We start from the raw sequence: 21752 nt of genomic DNA, 5'->3' as shown, positions 1-21752 counted from the left end.
TATATCTGTGTCTCTTTTGGTGTCTTGCATACTGGGTAATTGTTACCATCTTTCTAAATTCCATATATATGCATTAGTATACTGTATTGGTGTTTTTCTTTCTGGCTTACTTCACTCCATATAATAGGCTCCAGTTTCATCCACCTCATTAGAACTGATTCAAATGTCTTCTTTTTAATGGCTGAGTAATACTCCATTTGTATACGTATCACTGCTTTCTTATCCATTCATCTGCTGATGGACATCTAGGTTGCTCCCATGTCTTTGTCAGTTGCTTCATTTGCTATTATTTTCTCACAATCTGAAGGCTGTCTTTTCACCTTGCTTATAGTTTCCTTTGTTGTGCAGAAGATTTTAATTTTAATTAGGTCCCATTGTTTTCTTTTTGCTTTTATCTCCAATATTCTGGGAGGTGGGTCATAGAGGATCCTGCTGTGATTTATGTTGGAGAGTATTTTGCCTATGTTCTCCTCCTGGAGTTTTATAGTTTCTGGTCTTATGTTTAGATCTTTAATCCATTTTGAGTTTATTTTTGTGTATGGTGTTAGACAGTGTTCTAGTTTCATTCTTTTACAAGTGGTTGAGCAGTTTTCCCAGCACCACTTGTTAAAGAGATTGTCTTTTCTCCATTGTATGTTCTTGCCTCCTTTGTCAAAGATAAGGTGTCCATAGTTGCGTGGATTTATCTCTGGGCTTTCTGTTTTGTTCCATTGATCTATATTTCTGTCTTTGGTGCCAGTACCATACTGTCTTGATGACTGTGGCTTTGTAGTAGATCCTGAAGTCAGGCAGGTTGATTCCTCCAGTTCCATTCTTATTTCTCAAGATTGCTTTGGCTATTCGAGGTTTTTTGTATTTGCATACAAATTCTGAAATAATTTGTTCTAGCTCTGTGGAAAATACCATTGGTAGCTTGATAGGGATTGCATTGAATCTATAGATTGCTTTGGGTAGTATACTCATTTCCATTATATGGATTCTTCTGATCCATAAACACAGTATATTTCTCCATCTATTAGTGTCCTCTTTGATTTCTTTCACCAGTGTTTTATAGTTTTCTATATATAAGTCTTTTGTTTCTTTAGGTAGATGTAGTCCTAAGTATTTTATTCTTGTCGTTGCAATGCTAAATGGAATTGTTACCTTAATTTCTCTATTTTCTCATTGTTATTCTATAGGAATGCAAGTGATATCTGTGTTGACTTTATATCCTGAAACTTTACTATATGCATTGATTAGCTCTAGTAATTTTCTTGTGGAGTCTTTAGGGTTTTCTATGTAAAGGATCATGTCATCTGCAAATGGTGAGAGTTTTACTTCTTCTTTTCCAATTTGGATTCCTTTTATTTCTTTTTTTTTGGTTCTGATTGCTGTGGTCAATACTTTAAAAACTATGTTGAATAGTAGTGGTGAGAGTGAGCACCCTTATCTTGTTCCTGACTTTAGGGGAAATGCTTTCAATTTTTCACCACTGAGGATAATGCTTGCTGTGGATTTGTCATATATAGCTTTGATTATGTTGAGGTATGTTCCTTCTATTCCTGCATTCTGGTGGGTTTTATCATAAATGGATGTTGAATTTTGTCCAAGGTTTCTCTGCATCTATTGAGATAATCATATGGCTTTTATTTTTCAATTTGTTAATGTGGTGCATTACATTGATTTACGGATATTGAAGAATCCTTGCATCCCTGGGATAAAGCCCACTTGGTCATGGTGTATGATATTTTAATGTGTTGTTGGATTCTGGTTGCGAGAATTTTGTTAAGGATTTCTGCATCTATGTTCATCAGTGATATTGGCCTGTAGTTTTCTTTTTTTGTGACATCTTTTTCAGGTGTTGGTGTTAGGGTGATGGTGGCCTCATAGAATGAGTTTGGCAGTTTGTCCTCATCTCTGCAATTTTCTGGAAGAGTTTGAGTAGGATAGGTGTTCAGTTCAGTTCAGTCGCTCAGTCGTGTCCAACCCTTTGTGACCCCAAGAGTCGCAGCACGCCAGGCCTCCCTGTCCATCACCAACTCCTGGAGTTCACTCAGACTCACATCCATCGAGTCAGTGATACCATCCAGCCATCTCATCTTCTGTCATCCCCTTCTCCTCCTGCCCCCAATATCTCCCATCATCAGAGTCTTTTCCAATGAGTCAACTCTTTGCATGAGGTGGCCAAAGTACTGGAATTTCAGCTTTAGCATCATTCCTTCCAAAGAAATCCCAGGGCTGATCTCCTTCAGAATGGACTGGTTGGATCTCCTTGCAGTCCAAAGGACTCTCAAGAGTCTTCTCCAACACCACAGTTCAAAAGCATCAATTCTTCGGTGCTCAGTCTTCTTCACAGTCCAACTCTCACAACTATACATGACCACAGGAAAAACCATAGCCTTGACTAGATGAACCTTTGTTGGCAAAGTAATGTCTCTGCTTTTGAATATGCTATCTAGGTTGGTCATAACTTTCCTTCCAAGGAGTAAGCGTCTTTTAATTTCATGGCTGCAGTCACCATCTGTAGTGATTTTGGAGCCCCGAAAAATAAAGTCTGACACTGTTTCCACTGTTTCCCCATCTATTTCCCATGAAGTGATGGGACCAGATGCCATGATCTTCGTTTTCTGAATGTTGAGCTTTAAGCCAACTTTTTCACTCTCCACTTTCACTTTCATCCAGAGGCTTTTTAGTTCCTCTTCACTTTCTGCCATAAGGGTGGCGTCATCTGCATATCTGAGGTTATTGATATTTCTCCCAGCAATCTTGATTCCAGCTTGTGTTTCTTCCAGTCCAGGGTTTCTCATGATGTACTCTGCATATAAGTTAAATAAACAGGGTGACAATATACAGCCTTGACGTACTCCCTTTCCTATTTGGAACCAGTTTGTTGTTCCATATCCAGTTCTAACTGTTGCTTCCTGACCTGCATACAGATAGGTGTTAACTCTTCTCTAAATTTTTGGTAGAATTCAGCTTTGAAGCCATCTGGTCCTGGGCTTTTGTTTGCTGAAAGATTTCTGATTACAGCTTCAATTTCCATGCTTTTGATGTGTCTGTTAAGATTTTCTATTTCCTCCTGGTTCAGTTTTGGAAAGTTGTAATTTTCTAAGAATTTGTCCAGTCTTTCACGTTGTCCATTTTATTGGCATATAGTTGCTGATAGTAGTCTCTTATGATCCTTTGTATTTCTGTGTTGTCTGTTGTGATCTCACCATTTTCATTTCTAATTTTGTTGATTTGATTCTTCTCCCTTTGTTTCTTGATGATTCTGGCCAATGGTTTGTCAATTTTATTTATCCTTTCAAAGAACCACCTTTTCTCTTTGTTGATTTTTGCTATGGTCTCTTTTGTTTCTTTTGTATTGATTTGTGGCTGAATTTTGAGGATTTATTTACTTCTAATAACCCTGGTGTTCTTCATTTCTTCCTTTTCTAGTTGATTTAGGTGTAGAGTTAGGTTATTTATTTGACTTTTTTCTTGTTTCTTGAGGTATGCCTGTATTGCTATGAACCTTCCCCTTAACACTGGTTTTACAGTGTCCCACAGGGTTTGGGTGTTTTGTTTTCATCTTCATTCATTTCTATGCATATTTTGATTTCTTTTTTGATTTCTTCTGTGATTTTTTGGTTATTCAGCAGCATGTTGTTCAGCCTCCCTATGTTGGAATTTTTAATAGTTTTTCTCCTGTAATTGAGATCTAATCTTACTGCATTGTGGTCAGAAAAGATGCTTGGAATGATTTCAATTTTTTTGAATTTACCAAGGTTAGATTTATGGCCCTGGGTGTGATCTATCTTGAAGAAGGTTCTGTGTGCACTTGAGAAAAAGGTGAAATTCGTTGTTTTGGGGTGAAATGTCCTATAGATATCATATCTATATCTTAAATGATCTATGTATCATTTAAGTTTGTGTTTCCTTGTTAATTTTCTGTTTAGTTGATTTAGCCATGGGTGTGAGTGGGGTATTAAAGTCTCCCACTATTATTGTGTTATTGTTAATTTCCCCTTTCATACTTGTTAGCATTTGTCTTACATATTGTGGTGCTCCTATGTTGGGTGCATTTATGTTTATAATATTTATATCTTCTCCTTGGATTGATAGTTTGATCATTATGTAGTGTCCTTTGTCTCTGTTCACAGCCTTTGTTTTAAAGTCTATTTTATCTGATATGAGGATTGCTACTCCTGCTTTCTTTTGGTCTCTATTTGAGTGGAATATCTTTTTCTAGCCCTTGACTTTCAGTCTGAATGTGTCCCTTGTTTCCAGGTGGGTCTCTTGTAGACAACATATATAGGGGTCTTGTTTTTGTATCCATTCAGCCAGTCTTTGTGTTTTGTTTGGGGGCATTTAACCCATTTACATTTAAGGTAATTATTTATATGATCTCATTGCCATTTACCTTATTGTTTTGCGTTTGAGTTTATACACCCTTTCTGTGTTTCTGGTCTAGAGAAGATCCTTTACTATTTGTGGAGAGCTGGGTGGTGGTGCTGAATTCTCTCAGCTTTTGCTTGTCTGTAAAGCTTTTGATTTCTCCTTCATATTTGAATCAGATCCTTGCTGGGTGCAGTAATCTGGGCTGTAGGTTTTTTTCTTTCATTACTTTAAGTATGCCCTGCCATTCCCTCCTGGCCCGAAGAGTTTCTATTGAAAGATCAGCTGTTATCCTTATGGGAATCCCCTTGTGTGCTATTTGTTGTTTTCCCCTTGCTGCTTTTAATATTTGTTCTTTGTGTTTGATCTTTATTAATTTGATTAATATGTGTCTTGGGGTGTTTCACCTTGGGTTTATCCTTTTGGGGACTCTCTGGGTTTCTTGGACTTGCGTGATTATTTCCTTCCCCAATTTAGGGAAGTTTTCAACTATTATCTCTATTCTATTATAGGTAGATTCCCTATCTCTTCCTTTTTTGTTTGGTTTGGTGGACATTTATCCTGTTCCTTTACCTTCTGGGTATTTCTCTGCCTCTTTGTCTTGTTTATATTGCTGTGTTTGGGGTCACCTTTCCGCATTCTGGCAGTTTGTGGAGTTCTCTTTATTGTGGAGTTTCCTCACTGTGGGTGGGGTTGGACGGGTGGCTTGTCAAGGTTTCCTGGTTAGGGAATCTTGTGTCGATGTTCTGGTGGGTAGAGCTGAATTTCTTTTCTCTGAAGTGAAATGAAATGTCCAGTAATGAGTTATGAGATGTCAATGGATTTGGAGTGACTTCGGGCAACCTGTATTTTGAAGCTCAGGCCTATGTTCCTGTGTTGCTGGAGAATTTGCGTAGCATGTCTTGGCCTAGAACTTGTTGGCCCTTGGGCGGTGCTTAGTTTCAGTGTAGGTATGCAGGCATTTGATGAGCTCCTATCGATTAATATTCCCTGGAGTCAGGAGTTCTCTGGTGTTCTCAGGATTTGGACTTAAGCCTCCTGCTCCTTGTTTTCAGTCTTATTCTTACAGTAGCCTCAAGACTTTTCCATCTATACAGCACCAATGATAAAACATCTAGGTTAAAAATGAAAAGTTATCCACAGTGAGGGACACCCAGAGAGGTTCACAGAGTTACATGGAGAAGAGAAGAGGGAGGAGGGAGATAGAGGTGACCATGAGGAGAAGAGGGGTAATCAAAACAGGTGAGAGAAAACTAGCCAGGAGTCACTTCCTATGTGCTTTGCACAGTCTGGATCCCTCAGAGTTGTTCACAGAGTTACACAGAGAAGAGAAGAGGGAAGATTGAGATAGAGGTGACCAGAAGGAGAAGAGAGGGAATCAAAAGGGGAGAGAGAAAGCTAGCCAGTAATCACTTCCCTATGTGCTCTCCACAGTCTGTATCCCTCAGAGATGTTCATAGAGTTACACAGAGAAGAGAAGAGGGAGGAAGGAGACAGAGGTGGCCAGGGAGATAAAGGGGTAAGTCAAAAGGAGAGAGACAGATCAGCCAGTAATCAGTTCCCTAAGTGTTCTCCACAGTCTGGAACACACAAAGAGATTCACAGAGTTGAGTAGATATGAGAAGGGGGAGGGAGGAGATAGAGGCGACCTGGTGGAGAAAAAAGAGATCCAAAGGGGGAGAGAGTAATCAGGCCAGTGATCTCGCTCCCAAGTAAAAATGGGTACTGAAGATTGGGTTCTTAAAGGTACAAAATTGCTAACAAATACCAGAAAGCAAAGATTAAAAATCTAGAGCAGAGGTTGGATTCTCAAAAATACAATATTAAAGGAAAAAAACAAAGTCACAAAAATTATTATTATATATATATATATATTTATAAAGTTTGCTTTAAGAAATAGGGTCTTTTTTTTCAAAGTAATAGTAGGTTATAAAAATGAAAATTAAAGGAGTAGTAGAGGCCTTAAAAATAAAAAAAAATTAAATTTAAAGAATGAAAATAGTAAAAATATATCTAGGACTTTTGTGGTGTTGTTGTGGACAGTGTGGGGTCAGTTCACTTTCACATAGTTTCTTGATCCAGCTTATACTTCTAAAGATCTATAAGCCCCTTCCTATGTAGTCGGTGCTAACTGTGGGGTTTTAATCTTCTGCACCTGTCACTTTCAGGGCGGTTCCCTCTGTTTTAGCTTCTTCTGTTTGCTGGTCTCTTCAGTGTCTAATTTCTGCCCTGACCCAAGGGGGAGGTGGTGGACAATTTTTTATGCTCACTTGTTCAGTTGTGCTGTGGGGAGGGATGGGTGCTGCCAACAGATAACACTGGTGTGTGCTCACAGTGTCTCAGGTACACTGGGTTTTCCCCTGCTCACGGTGTGTATGCTTTCCCTGTCTACACTTTTCAGGCTCTAGGTTGCTCTGTCTGGAACTGTCTGAGGTGGCCCTGGGTTGCATACACTTCCCAGGGCTAAGCCACCCAGGTTCAGGTACTCGGGTACTCCTCAAAGGTGCAGACTCAGTTGGGCCTGTGTTTTGTGCCCTTCCCAGGTCCAAGCCACTCAGGTGACCAGGTGTTTGGTGAGTGTGGTCGCTGAGATTTATTGCCTCTCCCTTCCCTGCCGCTCGGTTTTCTGGGTGTACAACCGGCACACCTTCTTAGGCGGACGTTGACTGTCCAGAATCCCAAGAAATCTTGGTTAGCAAAAAAACCTGCTTGCACTTTGGTAGATGATGCCTCTCTGGGGCTGCAATTGCCCCCTTCTAGCTCTGGTTGCCCTCGCTCCTCTGTGTCTGGCAGGGGATGGGCCAGTCCGCAGCCAGCCAGCTCTGCTCAGTCCTTTGTTCTGTGAGCAGACCTGGCAGTGTCTTAGTTTAGGGCTTTTCACCGGGGTAATTATCCCAGAGTCTGGTTTGCTATCTCAAGTTAGTTCCCTCAGATTGCCCTCGGGGCATTCAAGCCTGGTCCTTACTCTAAGCAATGCAGCCCACACCTCCCTGCCCAGCCCCCGCTAGCTAGTGGCAGATGCAGGCGTCTGTGCTGCTTCTCCACTGGGAGTTACCATTGGGCATGTAGTCTGTGGGTTTAAATTATTTATTTATTTTTCCTCACACTTATGTTGCCCTCTGAGTTTCCAAGGCTCACCACAGATTCACCAGTCAGAGTGTTTCCTGGTGTTTGGAAACTTCTCTCTTTTTAAAGACTCCCTTCCTGGGATGGATCTCCATCCCTATCTCTTTTGCCTCTCTTTTTATCTGTTACATTTTTTCCTACCTCCTTTTGAAGACAATGGGCTGCCTTTTCTGGGTGCCTGATGTCCTCTGCTGGCATTCAGAAGTTTTTTGTGTGGAATTTACTCAGCGTTCAAATGTTCTTTTGATGAATTTGTTGGGGAGAAAGTAGTTTCCCTGTCCTATTCCTCTGCCATCTTAGGACTGCCCCTGAAATTACTCATAATTCCCATGAGATCAATAGGGCCCTAAAGACAAAATTGCCTTGCTAGAGGGGAATAGTAAACCTGGTCTAAAGGCTGGTTTCATCTCAGTTTAAAAAACTTTACCACAAGCCTTCAAAAAATGCAATTGTTTCCAAGAGATTATCAGTGTTTGCAAACAGTGAAAGAAATAATTTATAAAAATTAAAAACAATCCAGCATCCAAAGGCAAAGTGAACACATCCATAATCCAATTTAAAATTTCCATATAAATTGTGAAAGTATTTGTCCTAGTTTCATCTCAATATTGTAAGGTAATTATCCTCTGATTAAGATAAATAAATAAATTTAAAAGGAAAATATCCAGATGTGTAAAGAAGCAAGAAAATATCCATAACGAGGGAAAAATCAATTAGTAAAAACAGAAGTAAAATATATATTTCATAAGTAGCAGAGAAGGACATTAAAATGCTTACTACATCAGTAATCCTTATATTCATGAAGCTGAAGAATATTGAGTATGTTAAATAAAGACATGTAAAATAGAAATGTAAAGAATGTGGGAAAAAAAATAATTGTGCACCAGAGAGCTTTGAAGTAACTTTAAGAGTGCTAAAATATATGTAATTGGAATCCCACAGGAAGTGAAAGACAAGAAAATAGAGCAAAGAACTTCATAATTACTGGCTCAAAATTTCCAGGAATGATGAAAGCTTTAAACCCATTAACACAGAAGCTCAATTAATTCAAGGACAAGAAACATGACAACTATACAAAGGCACGTCATAATTCATGGTTTAAGACAATCAACCAAAGAAATGTAACCAGAAGGAAAAACAGACACAGTAGAACAAAAAATGAGGATGACAGCAGATTAGGCAAAAGAAACAATGTTAGCCAGAGGACACTGGCACCACATCTTAAATGCTGAGATGACTCAGAATTCTATACCCAAGAAAAAATACATACCAAAAACAAGATACAATACTTTCTCAGACATACAACAACTACAAGACCACATCAGCACCAACAGGTCAATGCAATAAATGTTTTTTAAAAGGTCTCAAGTCAGAAGGAATTTAAAACCAAGTGAAAATCTGGATCTACAGGGGGAATGAACAGTACCCAAAATGATAAACACATAATATGTATTAAAAGGTAAATATAGGGACTTCTTTGGTGGTCCAGTGGTTAAGGATCTACTTTGCAATGCAAAGCATTTGCAAATGGCAAAGGTTTGTTCCTTTGAACTAAGTTCCAGAGAACTAAGATCCCACATGCCACTGAGCAACTAAGCCTGCATGTCTCAAATAGAATTTACACGCTGCAAGTACTGAGCTTTCCCTCCTCAAATAGAGAGTCCTTACCACAAGGAAGATCCTGCATGCCACACTAAGACAGTACAGACAAAGAAATGATAAATAAATAAATAATTTAATAATTATCATAATTAACGATAGACTGGCAAGTTAAAGAGGTATACCATGGATCTTAAGACTACTTAAAAAACAGTCACAGTTAATAAAGTGACAAAGGATATAAAAGGGAATCAGAAAAACTACTCAGTCACAGAAAAGTCAGGGATAAAAAAAGGCATGGAAAGAAAGAACATGGGACAAACTGAAGATAAAGAGCAAGATGATCGAATTAAACCCAACTAGAGCCAACCCCTCAGATGTGAACCCAGACTGAAGATATAACCCAGGGCCCAGACAACAGCAGATCCCCATACACTGCACTGTTTAGCCAAAACAGAGCCTGCCAGGCCACAGGGCCCCATGTGCCTGGGCACAGAACAGCACCAAAAGTTTATGTGGAACAGTAAATTAGAAGACTTCAATCATAAAAAGTACATCCTCTGTTTATAAAGAAATGGCATTAGAAATCAATGTTCACTGGACAGAAGAAGAATAAGGTACTAGCATAGTGTGGACCATCCCTCTTTTACAACTCTAATTCTTCTCAGGAGGGAGCAGATAAATTGACAGGACTTCCATCTCTTCAATATTAGACATATTTGACATACATAGACAATACTAGACATTCATGTTTGATTTTCACATTTCAGTCTTCTCTCTCTTCTCTTCTCTTGCTCATCCTGGGCAACAGGGACTGCTCCTCTAACCCACAGCTCAATCACTACACACAAAGACGGATGATACTTGCCGAGTCTTTCACATAAACCAGTGAAAACTTGTTTCCTCCTATATCACACTCTTGGCTCTTTTCAACCAACCACGGCTCTTGTCCTACCTCCTAGAATCCTGGTCCTCTGTCACTTGCAGCCATGTTCCCATACACGGGGCCTCATTTATACCCAGTGACATTCCTATTCAGAGTGGCCATAATACATGCAAAAAAGGGAAAGAACAGGCAGCTCCTTATTCTCCTCTCTTGCTCCTTCACTACATACATTCACTGAAAACCTGTGTATTAAGTTTGTTACATACAAACGTTCAAGTTGAACAGTTCTATGAAGACCTTAAAGACCTTATAGAAGTAACACTCTCAAAAGACGTCATTTTGATTATAAGGGACTGGAATGCAAAAGTAGGAGTCAAGAAACCCAGGAATAACAAGCAAATTTGGAATGGAATACAGAATGAAGCAGTGCAAAGGCTAATAGAGTTCTGCCAAGAGAATGCACTGGTCATAGCAAACACCTTCTTCCAACAACACAAGAGAAGACTCTACACATGGACATCACCAGATGGTCGACACCAAAATAAGATTGATTATATTCTTTGCAGCCAAAGATGGAGAAGCTCTATACGTCAGCAAAAACAAGACAGGGAGCTAACAGTGGCTCAGATCATGAACACCTTATTGCCAAATTCAGACTGAAACTGAAGAAAGTGGAGAAGAGCACTAGACCATTCAGGTATGGCCTAAATCAAATCCCTTGTGACTATACAGTGGAAGTGAGAAATAGATTTAAGGGACCAGATTTAATAGACAGAGTGCCTGGTGAATTATGGATGGAGATTCATGACATTGTATAGGAGACAGGAATCAAGACCATCCTCAAGAAAAACAAATGCAAAAAACAAAATGGCTGTCTGAGGAGGCCTTAGAGAGAGCTGTTAAAAGAAGGGAAGGAAAAAGCAAAGGAGAAAAGCAAAGATATACCCATTTGAATGCACAGTTCCAAAGAATAGCAAGGAGAGATAAGAAAGCCTTCCTCAGCGATCAATGCAAAGAAATAGAGAAAAGCAATAGAATGGGAAAGACTAGAGATTTCTTCAAGAAAATTAGATATACCAAGGGAATATAGTTGTTGAATATAGTGTCAGATTTCATTCCCTTTTTTCTTTTGGTTTTCTTTGGTTTTGTTTTTAACCGGCAGTATTTTTGTTTTCCTTAGAAGATATTCCACTCTGAATGTAGAGTCATAAGTCTGAATTTTAAAGCCACTTAAGTAATGTGTTGTTATAGGTAGCTAGTCAAAAACTTGATGCAATTAGATTTATTAGTCTTTGTTCTCAATTTGTTCAGTTCAGTCCAGTCCTTTAGTTGTGTCGGTCTCTTTGCAGCACCATAGACTGCAGCATGCCAGGCTTCTCTGTCCATCACCAACTCCCAGAGCTTTCTCAAGCTCATGTCCATCGACTTGGTGATGCCATCCAACCATCTCATCCTCTGTCTTCCACTTCTCCTCATGGCTTCAATCTTTCCTAATATCAGGGTCTTTTCAAATGAGTCAGCATGTTTACTATGTATTCAGGCTCTTTTAAAATCAACCAACATGAATTAAATTCCTCTCTGTCCCCACTGCACTCCCAACTCTAAGCCAGAAACAAAAACCTGCAGAGACTGAAGGCTGATTCCAGCACATTGCTGTGGAGATTTCATTCCCACTGTTTTTTCGGGGAAGGAAAATTAGTTACTAACATTAAAATCAGTAGATTGTACATAAATATCCAAACTCTTGATTCTCTTGAAAACATGGCCAACTGGCCTGCTTTCCAGCATGGCTGAAGTGGAGGAAAGGCTGCTCCCAGTGGTAAGGCCTGTGCTGCCGAGGGTCCAACATGCCCACCTAGTCTTAGTATCATATCTCCTGCCTCCTGGGGCCATGAGCTTGTGAGAACTAGAGTTCTAGCTCTCTTAAGATAAAAACTACTTTTGACTTGATCAACTCTGACTTTGAAGCCTTTAACCCAGAACCTAGCACACAGTTCTTCCTTGTACAGTTGTTGGATGATATAAAATATCTTGTGGATGCATATGACATTTCTTCCAATATTGAAACCATGCAATTGAAGTACTGCTCTGCCCTAAATATTTGATTCAGCCTGGCATCATAGGTGCCCCTGATGTCTGCCATTAGACCCACTACCTACAGCCAGTTCTATGTCCCTGGGCTGTCCCTGAAGAATTCACTTTGCCATTTGACAACTTATCCTCCTAGCAATCTCCTCTCCAATGAAAAAACAGGAATGCATATGTCATGAAGTGGCTAGCAAGATGACATTAAAACACAAGTGTCGAGCATGACCCCTAGTATCCATTTTTCATGATGTTCTTAGCTTTTTTTTCTCCAAGTAGGCAAGGTTCTCCATCTTTTTAGATGTCCATGTTGGTCAGTTTGATTTTCCAGCCAAACTTCAAAGAAGAGATTGCAGTTCAATTCTCTGTATTCTGATAAGTTTCAAAGGCCACTCACCAAGGACACTGGTGAAGGTAAAGATTTTATCAAGACCTTTGTGTTTTTTTCAGATCTTTTAGTGGCCTAAAGGGAAAAACCAGGGCAGGTCAGAGCATATATAACTAGGGGCTCCTGGTCACCACTATATGCTAAGAATCCAAACTCCCCTGAGTACTTGGAGCCAGGAAAGAAGCATGAAGTGGCTTGTGCTCCTCGGGCTGGTGGCCTTCTCAGAGTGCATAGTCAAGTAAGTATGGGGACTGTAAGCCACATCATATTCCTTTCTCGGATTTTTCTTTTCATCTGATCATTCTTCCACCCATCAGATTTAGAAGGGAATGGAATATTTCCCTAAGAGTCTTAAAGTTCAACTCTTACTTATTGATAAGTAACTTGCTATAGGAACTGTGTATCCCAAGGTCTTGGTGTAGATTTGGGTTGCACAAATCCTGGAGTCCAGTCATGTAATGACCTATTGAAAATGCAACACCTTGTAACTGTTCAGTGCACAGTCTATGCAGATGTTGATGTGGTCCTGTGGAATAGCACTTTCTACATTTTATTCAACATGTCCTCTTTTTTCCCTGTCTACTTCAGTGTGTATATGCCTATGTCTGCATCTCTGTATCACTGTCATTTATCTCTCCATCTCTTTGGAAGTCACTGGGAGTGTATTTCTCTTTGTGTTGTTTTCTTTTAATTTTTCATTTGACTCGTCCTTCCTTCTTAAGCCTCTGAATGTCCCTTACTTGTTCCTTATATCTTGCATTCTTTTTTCAACTCTCTCTTCTCTTTCAACTTGGAGAAAGATACACTGTTTTACACTGTTTTCTATCAGACAAGCAATGTGACCACAGCCAACTCAAAAACCTCTTGCATTTCAAATTGCTCCCTTGTAAAAGAGAATAAGAGTTCCCCTTCTACCTCCTTCCCTGAGATTCTATGAGAAGGAATGAGTGGGATGGCAACAGCAATGTTAATGGATGTCTTTGTTGAGACTTCTTATTTATCAGATACCTTATATCCATCACTTCACTTGTCCCCGAGATATTCTATTTGGAGGGTTTGTATTGTTACATTTCACCATTTTACCAAAGGGAAGACTGAGACACACATGATCATATGTCGTACCCAAGATTGCAGAACAGAACCTGTATTCAAATCTATGTCTTTGCCATGGTATATGCATAAAATTCTGATAATAATGTGCCTCATAAAATGATTAGAAAAGACACAGGGGCATTACAATGACAGTTATACATTAACACTGACAGCTAATTGTAGTATCTTCTTTGTTTTCTTTGTTGAATTCTTGGTGAAAGAATACCTCTAAGGAGAGTGAAGACCATGAGAAATACCGTCAGTGGAAAAAACATACTGAACAATATCCTGAAGGAGCATGTTTACAGACTGTCCCAGATTTCTTTTCGTGGCTCAAATCTAACTACTCACCCGCTGAGAAACATCAAGGATGTGAGTATTTTGGGAGGATGGTGCTCCACAGCGCCCCCTGGTGCTCTAGCCTAGCACTGGGGCTCATCTGGAGGTGCCAGGTGGGATGTTGGGGTTGGGTTCCTGCAGGAGGCAGAAACACTGGAAAACAGGGATCCCACACAGAGGAGAAGGCACTCTCATCCTCAACTGTTGGTCTTTGTGACTGGGCCTGGCAATTACCAGGTTGCAGGTAAACATCCATTTGTGTGTCAAAGATGTGTCATTAGTTTGCGGGCGATTGTTCCTTCTGAACTAAGTGAGCCACTCAGTTATAGATGAAGAGTAAACCATCACTGATCAAAAGTTAGAACCAACTGCAAAGCAATTGTAAATCCCCAGGTAGAGGAATTCAGTTTCCACAGATGCAAGAATAACAGCAGTAAAAAGTTACAGAACCTGTATTCTGAATATGGCCATAAGAATCACTATGGTTCCTGTTTTTAGATTAGAAAAAGGGCTTATTTTGTCTTCAAGATGCCTTCAAAAATGTCCATGCCAGCCTGAGAGATAGGCAAAGAGTAAATACATGTCAAATGAAAGGGTCAACTGTGTGCTGTGATCGGATGTGGTCTGAGTTTAGAGGGAGTGGCTGGGGTTGATCAAGAAGGACCTTCTGGAGAAGTGCATGCTAAACTGTGTTTGAAGAGACTACAGAGCTTCTCAAATGAAGGCACCAGGATTCTCTGGTGTCCAGCAGTCCTGGAAGCCCAAGGTTACGCCTCTGGGCTTCCCATGCACGAAGTACCACTTCAACGCATGGTCATAGAGTCAATATCCTGCATACAATGTAGCACAGGAAAAATATATCAAATTCACATACATCTGTGACCAAAGCCTGTGAGCTTCATGATGGTTAGAAAGTGATCTCAAGAGATATGTGACATCCAGAGGGAAGCACCAGTGTGGGAATAGAGGGTAGCCAGTTCTGCACTAACCCACTCCCTCCTTCTCCCTGTAGTTGATATACGTGGGTAACATCACCATTGGAACACCCCCTCAGGAATTCCAGGTTGTCTTTGACACAGGCTCATCTGACTTCTGGGTGCCCTCTGACTTTTGCACTAGTCGAGCCTGTTGTGAGTATGGACACCCTGTACCCGGATCATCCTTCACTTGCCCTGCCACCCTGTTTCCACCCTTGGCACCTGATGACACTCATCTCTTGTTTCTGCAGCTACACACGTTAGGTTCAGACATCTTCAGTCTTCCACCTTCCGGCTCACCAATAAGACCTTCAGGATCACCTATGGATCTGGGAGAATGAAAGGAGTTGTTGCTCATGACACAGTTCGGGTAACAGTGTAACAAATGCTGAGTCAGGACTGGCTATGGAGTGACCACTGCTTGCAAAACAGATGCAGGACCATCCGGCAGGACCCTTCCTAGCTTAACTCTCATAGATATTGGCCATCTTATCCACAGGATCCTGTCTCTTGGGAGGCAGTGCCCGTGGTGACACATGAGCAAACAAATTAGCTAACCCAGAGAGTGGCTTGAGGTGTGGACTTGAAGCTCCTCTGCCCATGAGCAGTTCAAGGTTCATTTTGCTGGGAGTGAGAAGAAGGGATAAAAGCTCCCACTTTCATATTCACAGACTGTTCCAGGCACTTTCAGGTGATAACTGGCTTAATCCTGCAACAACCCCACACAGCAGTTACTCTGATTAGCTCATGAGACATATGAAGAAGCTGCGGTGCAGACAGCAAGGGCCTTGCTGAGGGCACACATGTGGTAAAATGTGGAGTTAGGCTGGCTTTTCAGGACTGAAGGTGCTGTGGGGTGTTTGGGGACTGGATAAAACTGGTCTGGGGACCCTGGGGGCAATCAAGGGCTTCAGGAAGCCAGAGTTGGAAACTGAGGCTCTGAGAAGTCAAGGGGCCTGATAAATGAATTCTCATTCTAGAGGACGCTTGAGAGTCTAATAAACCTATGGCCTACCTCCCCCAAAATACCTGAGTAGTTCCCCTCTCTCTCTTTCTCTCTCATACACACTCACAGAAATACACACATATCCCCAAAAGTGAATTTCCCAGGCAGTAGTTTCATAGATCCCTGCAAGCAAGACTGTGTTTTCGGCTTCTGTCTTCCTGGACAGATGCAGAATCCACAGTACCTTTCAGAGAATGCAGTCCATTCCTGTCATTAGGTCACAGTGATACCAAAGAGAAGGCTATCTTGCTCTCGATTGTTTTGTCCATAAGGTATCACCACTGGGACCTGGCCTGACTCTTGGTTGCCCCACCTGGACAGAAGCCAAGAGGCAAATCTGACTCACTCAGGTGGTGTTTTTCAGAGGAGCAGATGTTTTAAAATTCACAGCCTCTCAAATGGAACCCCAATTCCCGTCCCAGCTAGGTCTAACCCTCTGTGGGCCACCAAAGACAGAGCCCAGCCTTAATTCTTCTCTGAGGATCTCATGGCAATGCACCCCAGCCCAGTCCTGGCCCCACTTCATGTATCTGTAAGCGGGAACACTCTTCTCTCCCACAGATTGGGGACCTTGTAAGTACTGACCAACCGTTTGGTCTAAGTGTGGAGGAATATGGGTTTGAGGGCAGAGCTTATGATGGTGTCTTGGGCTTGAACTACCCCAACATATCCTTCTCTGGAGCCATCCCCATCTTTGACAACCTGAAGAATCAAGGTGCCATTTCTGAGCCTGTTTTTGCCTTCTACTTGAGCAAGTAAGTCTGAGATGGACAATCCCTTTCTCCAAATTAGCTGTAAGATGCTTTCAGTTGCAAGAAAATTATAGAACACTTGATTAAGAAGTATCCTGAGAGATAATCTAACCCAGGATAACTATGGTCTCAGGGCCCTACCTTGCTTTACCACTGGCTTTTACAAATAAAATTTTATTGGAACACAACCCTACTCCTGGGCTCAAGACCAGTAACGTGGTCTAGGGGGGTGAGTGAGGAGGAAGGCTAATGGAAGGCAACAGTAAACAAGTTGAAAGAAAGGCATTAGGATTTGCTTATGAATTTGATCAGGAAGGAAGGTGAAGGATGGTGGATATCTTTCCTTCCTCGTTAGCATTTCACTGGGAGCCCAGGACCAGCCACCCAATTTGTGGAGCCAATGAGAAATGAAAGTGTGGAACACAAATGTTTGGGTCCCTTATTCAAGAAATATTAGGCATTTCAAGAGAGGGAGAGCAGAGGTGGGGTCCCTTCTGAGTGTGGGGCCCTGTGGACAGTAGAGGTCACAGGCCAGTGGAGCCAACTCTGGGTGAACTGAACCAACACGCTTAGAACTCCCAGGCCTTGATTTTCCTGAAAAATGATGAAGTGGACAAGGGGAAAGCCAAATGCTTCAGCACCCTGTCCTCTGAGGGTGTCTGAGCACTCAGGTTGCTGGGGGTCCAGGGCATCTTCAGAAGACATAGTGGGTAGAGCCTAGCTAAGTGATTCAACTTCTAACCTCTGTGCCACTCAGTAGCCAGTAACAGACCTCAGTCTGGATCTCAATTGCTCCTAGACTCGATTTCTGCATCTGTACATGGGGACCTTATTAGGGCCTTGATGGGTGGACAAGCACAGCTCTCAGGCGGTGCTGTTGTTACTGTCCTCCAAGGATCGCCCCCATCACTTCTCTCTACAGAGACGAGCAGGAGGGCAGTGTGGTGATGTTTGGTGGGGTGGACCACCGCTACTATGAGGGAGAGCTCAACTGGGTACCATTGATTGAAGTGGGTGACTGGATTATACACATGGACCGGTAAGCCTCTCCCTCTGAGGGTTAGTCCAAGTGATGCTCCCACTACTGTACATGGACACAGGCAGACACTCAAATGCATTCTCAGACACACAGTCACACACACATATACACCACACACAATGACACAGACACACAGACACACGGAACCACACAACTGACTCATATAACATACACAGAGACACATAAAAACATGCATAGCTAGTCAGAGACACACAAACACGCACAGAAACATATACAAACCCACATGAAAACAAACACACAAGCACATAGATACACAAACAACCCGTGGGTTCGTAATCCCCAGGCCTTCTGAGCAAAGCTCTGACCAGGGTCCTAAAAGGGTCAAGAGAGGTCTGTGCAGCTGGGAGAGGGCTGCACTCACTGCCCTTTGAGGTGGGGAGCATGATTAGAGGACTCTACAGTGTGGTGAACAGAGGATCAGGGAGAATTTCTCCAACCTGAACAGAGTTATGATAAGATGACCAACTGTCCAGGGCTACCTAGGACATAGGAAATTCTCAGTACAGATAAATATCTGTTTAAAAACAGGGACAGCCCTGAGAAAAAAGGGAAAACTGGTCTTCTTAAGGAGCAGCTACCTAGCAGTGGAGAGAGGTTGCCTGCAGTCTTAAGACGTGAAAGCAACTAATAAAAAGGACACCCCACGTTCTTGGGCACACAGTGGGACAGGGGCTATAAGAGAGAATCAGGAAGGTGGGATCCAGGAGTGACCTGAGGACAAGAGGCATAATTGATAGGATTCTGTGTGATACCCTCAGACAAAAGCTGACCTGTCCTTTGGAGTTTCTGTGGGCTAGTCATGCATTTCCTGGCCAGGGTCTCAGGGTCTGAGCTGGTTGTAGGAGCGGTGCTGGGAGACATCCTCTCCCAGAGGAGCCCCTCTCTCCCCCTACTCTGAGAATATGCTTCCCTAGTGACTCTACATCTTCACTCTGTGTGCGACCTGTTATTTGTTCCCCACCAGATACAGCTCTCTGGATGTTACTTATTGTTTTCTAAGTCTTCATTCACTCATTGAACAGACAAGCATTGGGCATCCACTGTGTGCCAGGCACTTCAGGGAGGCAAGGAGAATAAAACTCGCCCTCACATCTAAGAAGGCAGATGTACATGATGTGACCTGCCCACATAGTGAATTGTGACTTTGGTACATGCTAGACATGAGGAGGAGAAGGCAATGGCAACCCACTCTGGTACTCTTGCCTGGAAAATCCCAGGGACGGCGGAGCCTGGTGGGCTGCCCTCTATGAGGTCGCACAGAGTCAGACACGACTGAAGTGAGTTAGCAGCAGCAGCAGCAGCAGACATGAAGAAGGGTCTACAGAGAGTGACCAGGACAGGAGACTGATAAACACCGGGGAAAACTTCCCGAAAACAGTACAATTAAGCTGTAAGATGAGAAGAAATTTGCTAGTCAAAGTGGAGTGGAGTCTTCTAGGAAGGAAGATCAGCTTGTGTCAAGGTACAAAATATCCTGGTGTATTCAAGAACTGCATTTGAGGATGTCAAGAAAGATGCTGTGTCAAGAGCAAAAGAAAAGAGGGCAAGAGACAAAGGGCTGTTTATAAGACAGTTGGGAAGGGGCAACTCTGGGGAGACTCAGAATGACCTTGATGCCCGCTTTCTTCTATTGTCTCTCAGCATCTCCATGAAAAGAAAGATTATTGCTTGTTCTGGCAGCTGCGAGGCCGTTGTTGACACTGGGACATCAGCAATAGAAGGCCCAAGAAAACTGGTAAATAAGATACACAAGCTCATCGGCGCCAGGCCACGGCATTCCAAGGTGAAGGGTAATGCCCCAGAGTCACTCCCAGTCTCCACACACAACAAGTATCTCCAGGGCCAACCTCTCTCCCTCTCTCTCTAACAGTACTACATTTCATGTTCTGCGGTCAATACCCTGCCTTCTATTATCTTCACCATCAACGGCATCAACTACCCAGTGCCAGGTCGAGCCTACGTGCTCAAGGTGAGGGGACAATACTGAGGGTTGGTTCTCAAACTGGAGCTTGTGGGAACCCTTGGGCTACTGCTGGGATGAGCTCGCCATCTGGAGGCCATGTCACACTGTTGCAGATGCTGCTGAGCCCAGTGGCTGGGCCAGTGCCTCCCGCAAAACCAATCACTTGAGAGTAAAGGGCCATATGGGACACTGATCTTCCAGAAATAAATGTGGAGATGCCACACCATATGGCATGGTGGGAGTCAGGAAGAGGGGAACACTAAGGTTCACAGTCCTCTAAGAGCTTCAGTTCAGTCTGAACCTTTAGGTGCATGAACATGGAAGTCAGCTCTAGCAGTCCGTGAAGTAGGCCATGTTACAAGGAGAATGGCTGGAGACAGTCCCAGTGTGATGTCCCAGCATAAGATAACAGTCTCCCTTTCCTTCTCAAGGTTTTTCTGGTTTGGATGATAAATTACGTAGTCAACCTAGTTCTCAGGTACATCTTCCCCTTGCTCAAATGTGCCTCCTTTGTGAGTTGGGATACCCGACCCCTCTGTGGGGAGGTTGGATACTAAGGTGAATAAAGGGTGCACAGTGACTGCTCAGCCCTGGCACAGGGTGGAGGCTTCATGTCAGCTCCCTGTGGGAGTTCAGAGCAGGCTGATGGGCTCAAAGAAGGCTTTGAGGAAGAGAGGGAATTTCAGGAATTCTAAAACCACAAACTCATTGAGCCATATGGAGGGTTGCTTGGTTCTAGGCAAAACTGCACTGGATTCCATGCAAATGGCATCCCAAGGTGCTCTGCTTTGGGGCACTGGGGACTTAATCAGGGAGATTAGGGCTACAGACTGACCCGTGGGGATGGGGAACCAGAGTACATTACCCACCCAAGCCTGGAGTGGCCAAAGAGGGTGAGTTTGGGCCAAGGAGGCTTCCCAGCGTTCCTGAGTTAAGCCTTCAAGAACGTGTTTGGACACTGCTCTATTTAAGAGGGATAACCAACAACGAGTTGCTGTGTAGCACAGGGAACTCTGCTCAGTTATATGACAGCCTGGATGGGAGGGGTGTCTTTGGGACCAGGACACCCAGATACATATGGTTGAATCTGTTTACTGTCCATCTGAAACTCAGAATATTGTTTATCAGCTATACTCCAATACAAAATAAAGTTTTTAAATAAAGTACAGATTGTGGGGACATAGGAGGAGAACCAGCATTCTCTGTAGTGAATACAAGGAGCAGGAGTCAGAAGGAAAGAAACAGGGAGTGAGGAGAACTATGGATACACTTTTTCTTTTCTAAATAATTATAATGAAGTGTGGCTAATCTTCAGTGTTGCGTTAAGTTCTGCTGCACAGCAATGTGACTCAGTTATACACATAAAAATATACATATGTATTTTAAATTTTTTTAATGTGGTTTATCACTGAATATTGAATATAGTTCCTTATGCTCTACAGTAGGACTTTGTTGTTTTTCATACCTCTATTTCCCCAATTCCCAGTCCTCCACTCACCACACCCTTCCTCATGACAACCTCATTTCTTGGGCCTCTTTGGTTTTGGATGAACTCTCAAATCCTCTGCTGCTGAGAAAACCCCTTGATACTTACCAAAAGAGGGAAATAAAACAAAGAATTGTGCTGGGTCTGGATAGTGGGGGGAGTCACCGGTAAGGGCTCATGCTGACTGGTGTGTGTCTCTGACTCCCCCAGGATTCTAGAGGCCGCTGCTATTCCATGTTTCAAGAGAACAAAGTGAGTTCATCTACAGAGACCTGGATCCTGGGCGATGTCTTTCTGAGGGTGTATTTCTCAGTCTTTGATCGAGGAAATGACAGGATTGGCCTGGCACGAGCAGTGTAAATGCTTGGAGTGGTTCAGGAATCAGTAAGGCCGCTCCTAACACACACTCACTCACACTAGGGCACTCCTGCCCAGGATGGTGGTGAACTGTATTTGGTGGTCTGTACACCCTATTCTCAGTGAAGAATAAATGGTTTCACTCTTAATGGTGCTGAAACAAATTGTTGCCCCTGTTTGTGTCTGGGAGTGAAAAATCTAGAACCAAGTCTGAATCAAAATTGAGAGAAGCCCTACTCCAACTGGCTTAAAGGAAAAGGGAGGCTCATTGAAATGATTC

The 21752-nt window shown here is 42.4% G+C and overlaps 1 protein-coding gene across 1 annotated transcript; it reads left to right on the top strand.

Annotated features, from left to right (window-relative positions):
* Positions 1 to 12577: 12577 nt before the first annotated feature.
* On the top strand, positions 12578 to 21475 carry LOC133241866 (pregnancy-associated glycoprotein 1-like). Its single transcript, XM_061407777.1, has 9 exons — positions 12578 to 12678; positions 13754 to 13904; positions 14884 to 15001; positions 15100 to 15218; positions 16416 to 16609; positions 17529 to 17645; positions 19308 to 19449; positions 19537 to 19635; positions 21326 to 21475. The coding sequence occupies exons 1-9, from the start codon at positions 12578 to 12580 to the stop codon at positions 21473 to 21475; spliced, it is 1191 nt and encodes a 396-aa protein (XP_061263761.1).
* Positions 21476 to 21752: the final 277 nt, after the last annotated feature.

Source organism: Bos javanicus, chromosome 29 (assembly GCF_032452875.1).
Source record: "Bos javanicus breed banteng chromosome 29, ARS-OSU_banteng_1.0, whole genome shotgun sequence".
NCBI lineage: Eukaryota > Metazoa > Chordata > Mammalia > Artiodactyla > Bovidae > Bos > Bos javanicus.
Note: the sequence above shows the minus strand (reverse complement) of the source record. Positions and strands in the feature narration are given on the sequence as shown.

Bases quoted from the DNA above. Each gene is read 5' to 3' on its own strand.
- LOC133241866 (XM_061407777.1), top strand. From the start codon at position 12,578: ATGCTAAGAATCCAAACTCCCCTGAGTACTTGGAGCCAGGAAAGAAGC. The intron at 12,679-13,753 runs GTAAGTATGGGG...TCTTGGTGAAAG, and splicing joins TTCTCAGAGTGCATAGTCAA to AATACCTCTAAGGAGAGTGA. The intron at 16,610-17,528 runs GTAAGTCTGAGA...TTCTCTCTACAG, and splicing joins TTTGCCTTCTACTTGAGCAA to AGACGAGCAGGAGGGCAGTG.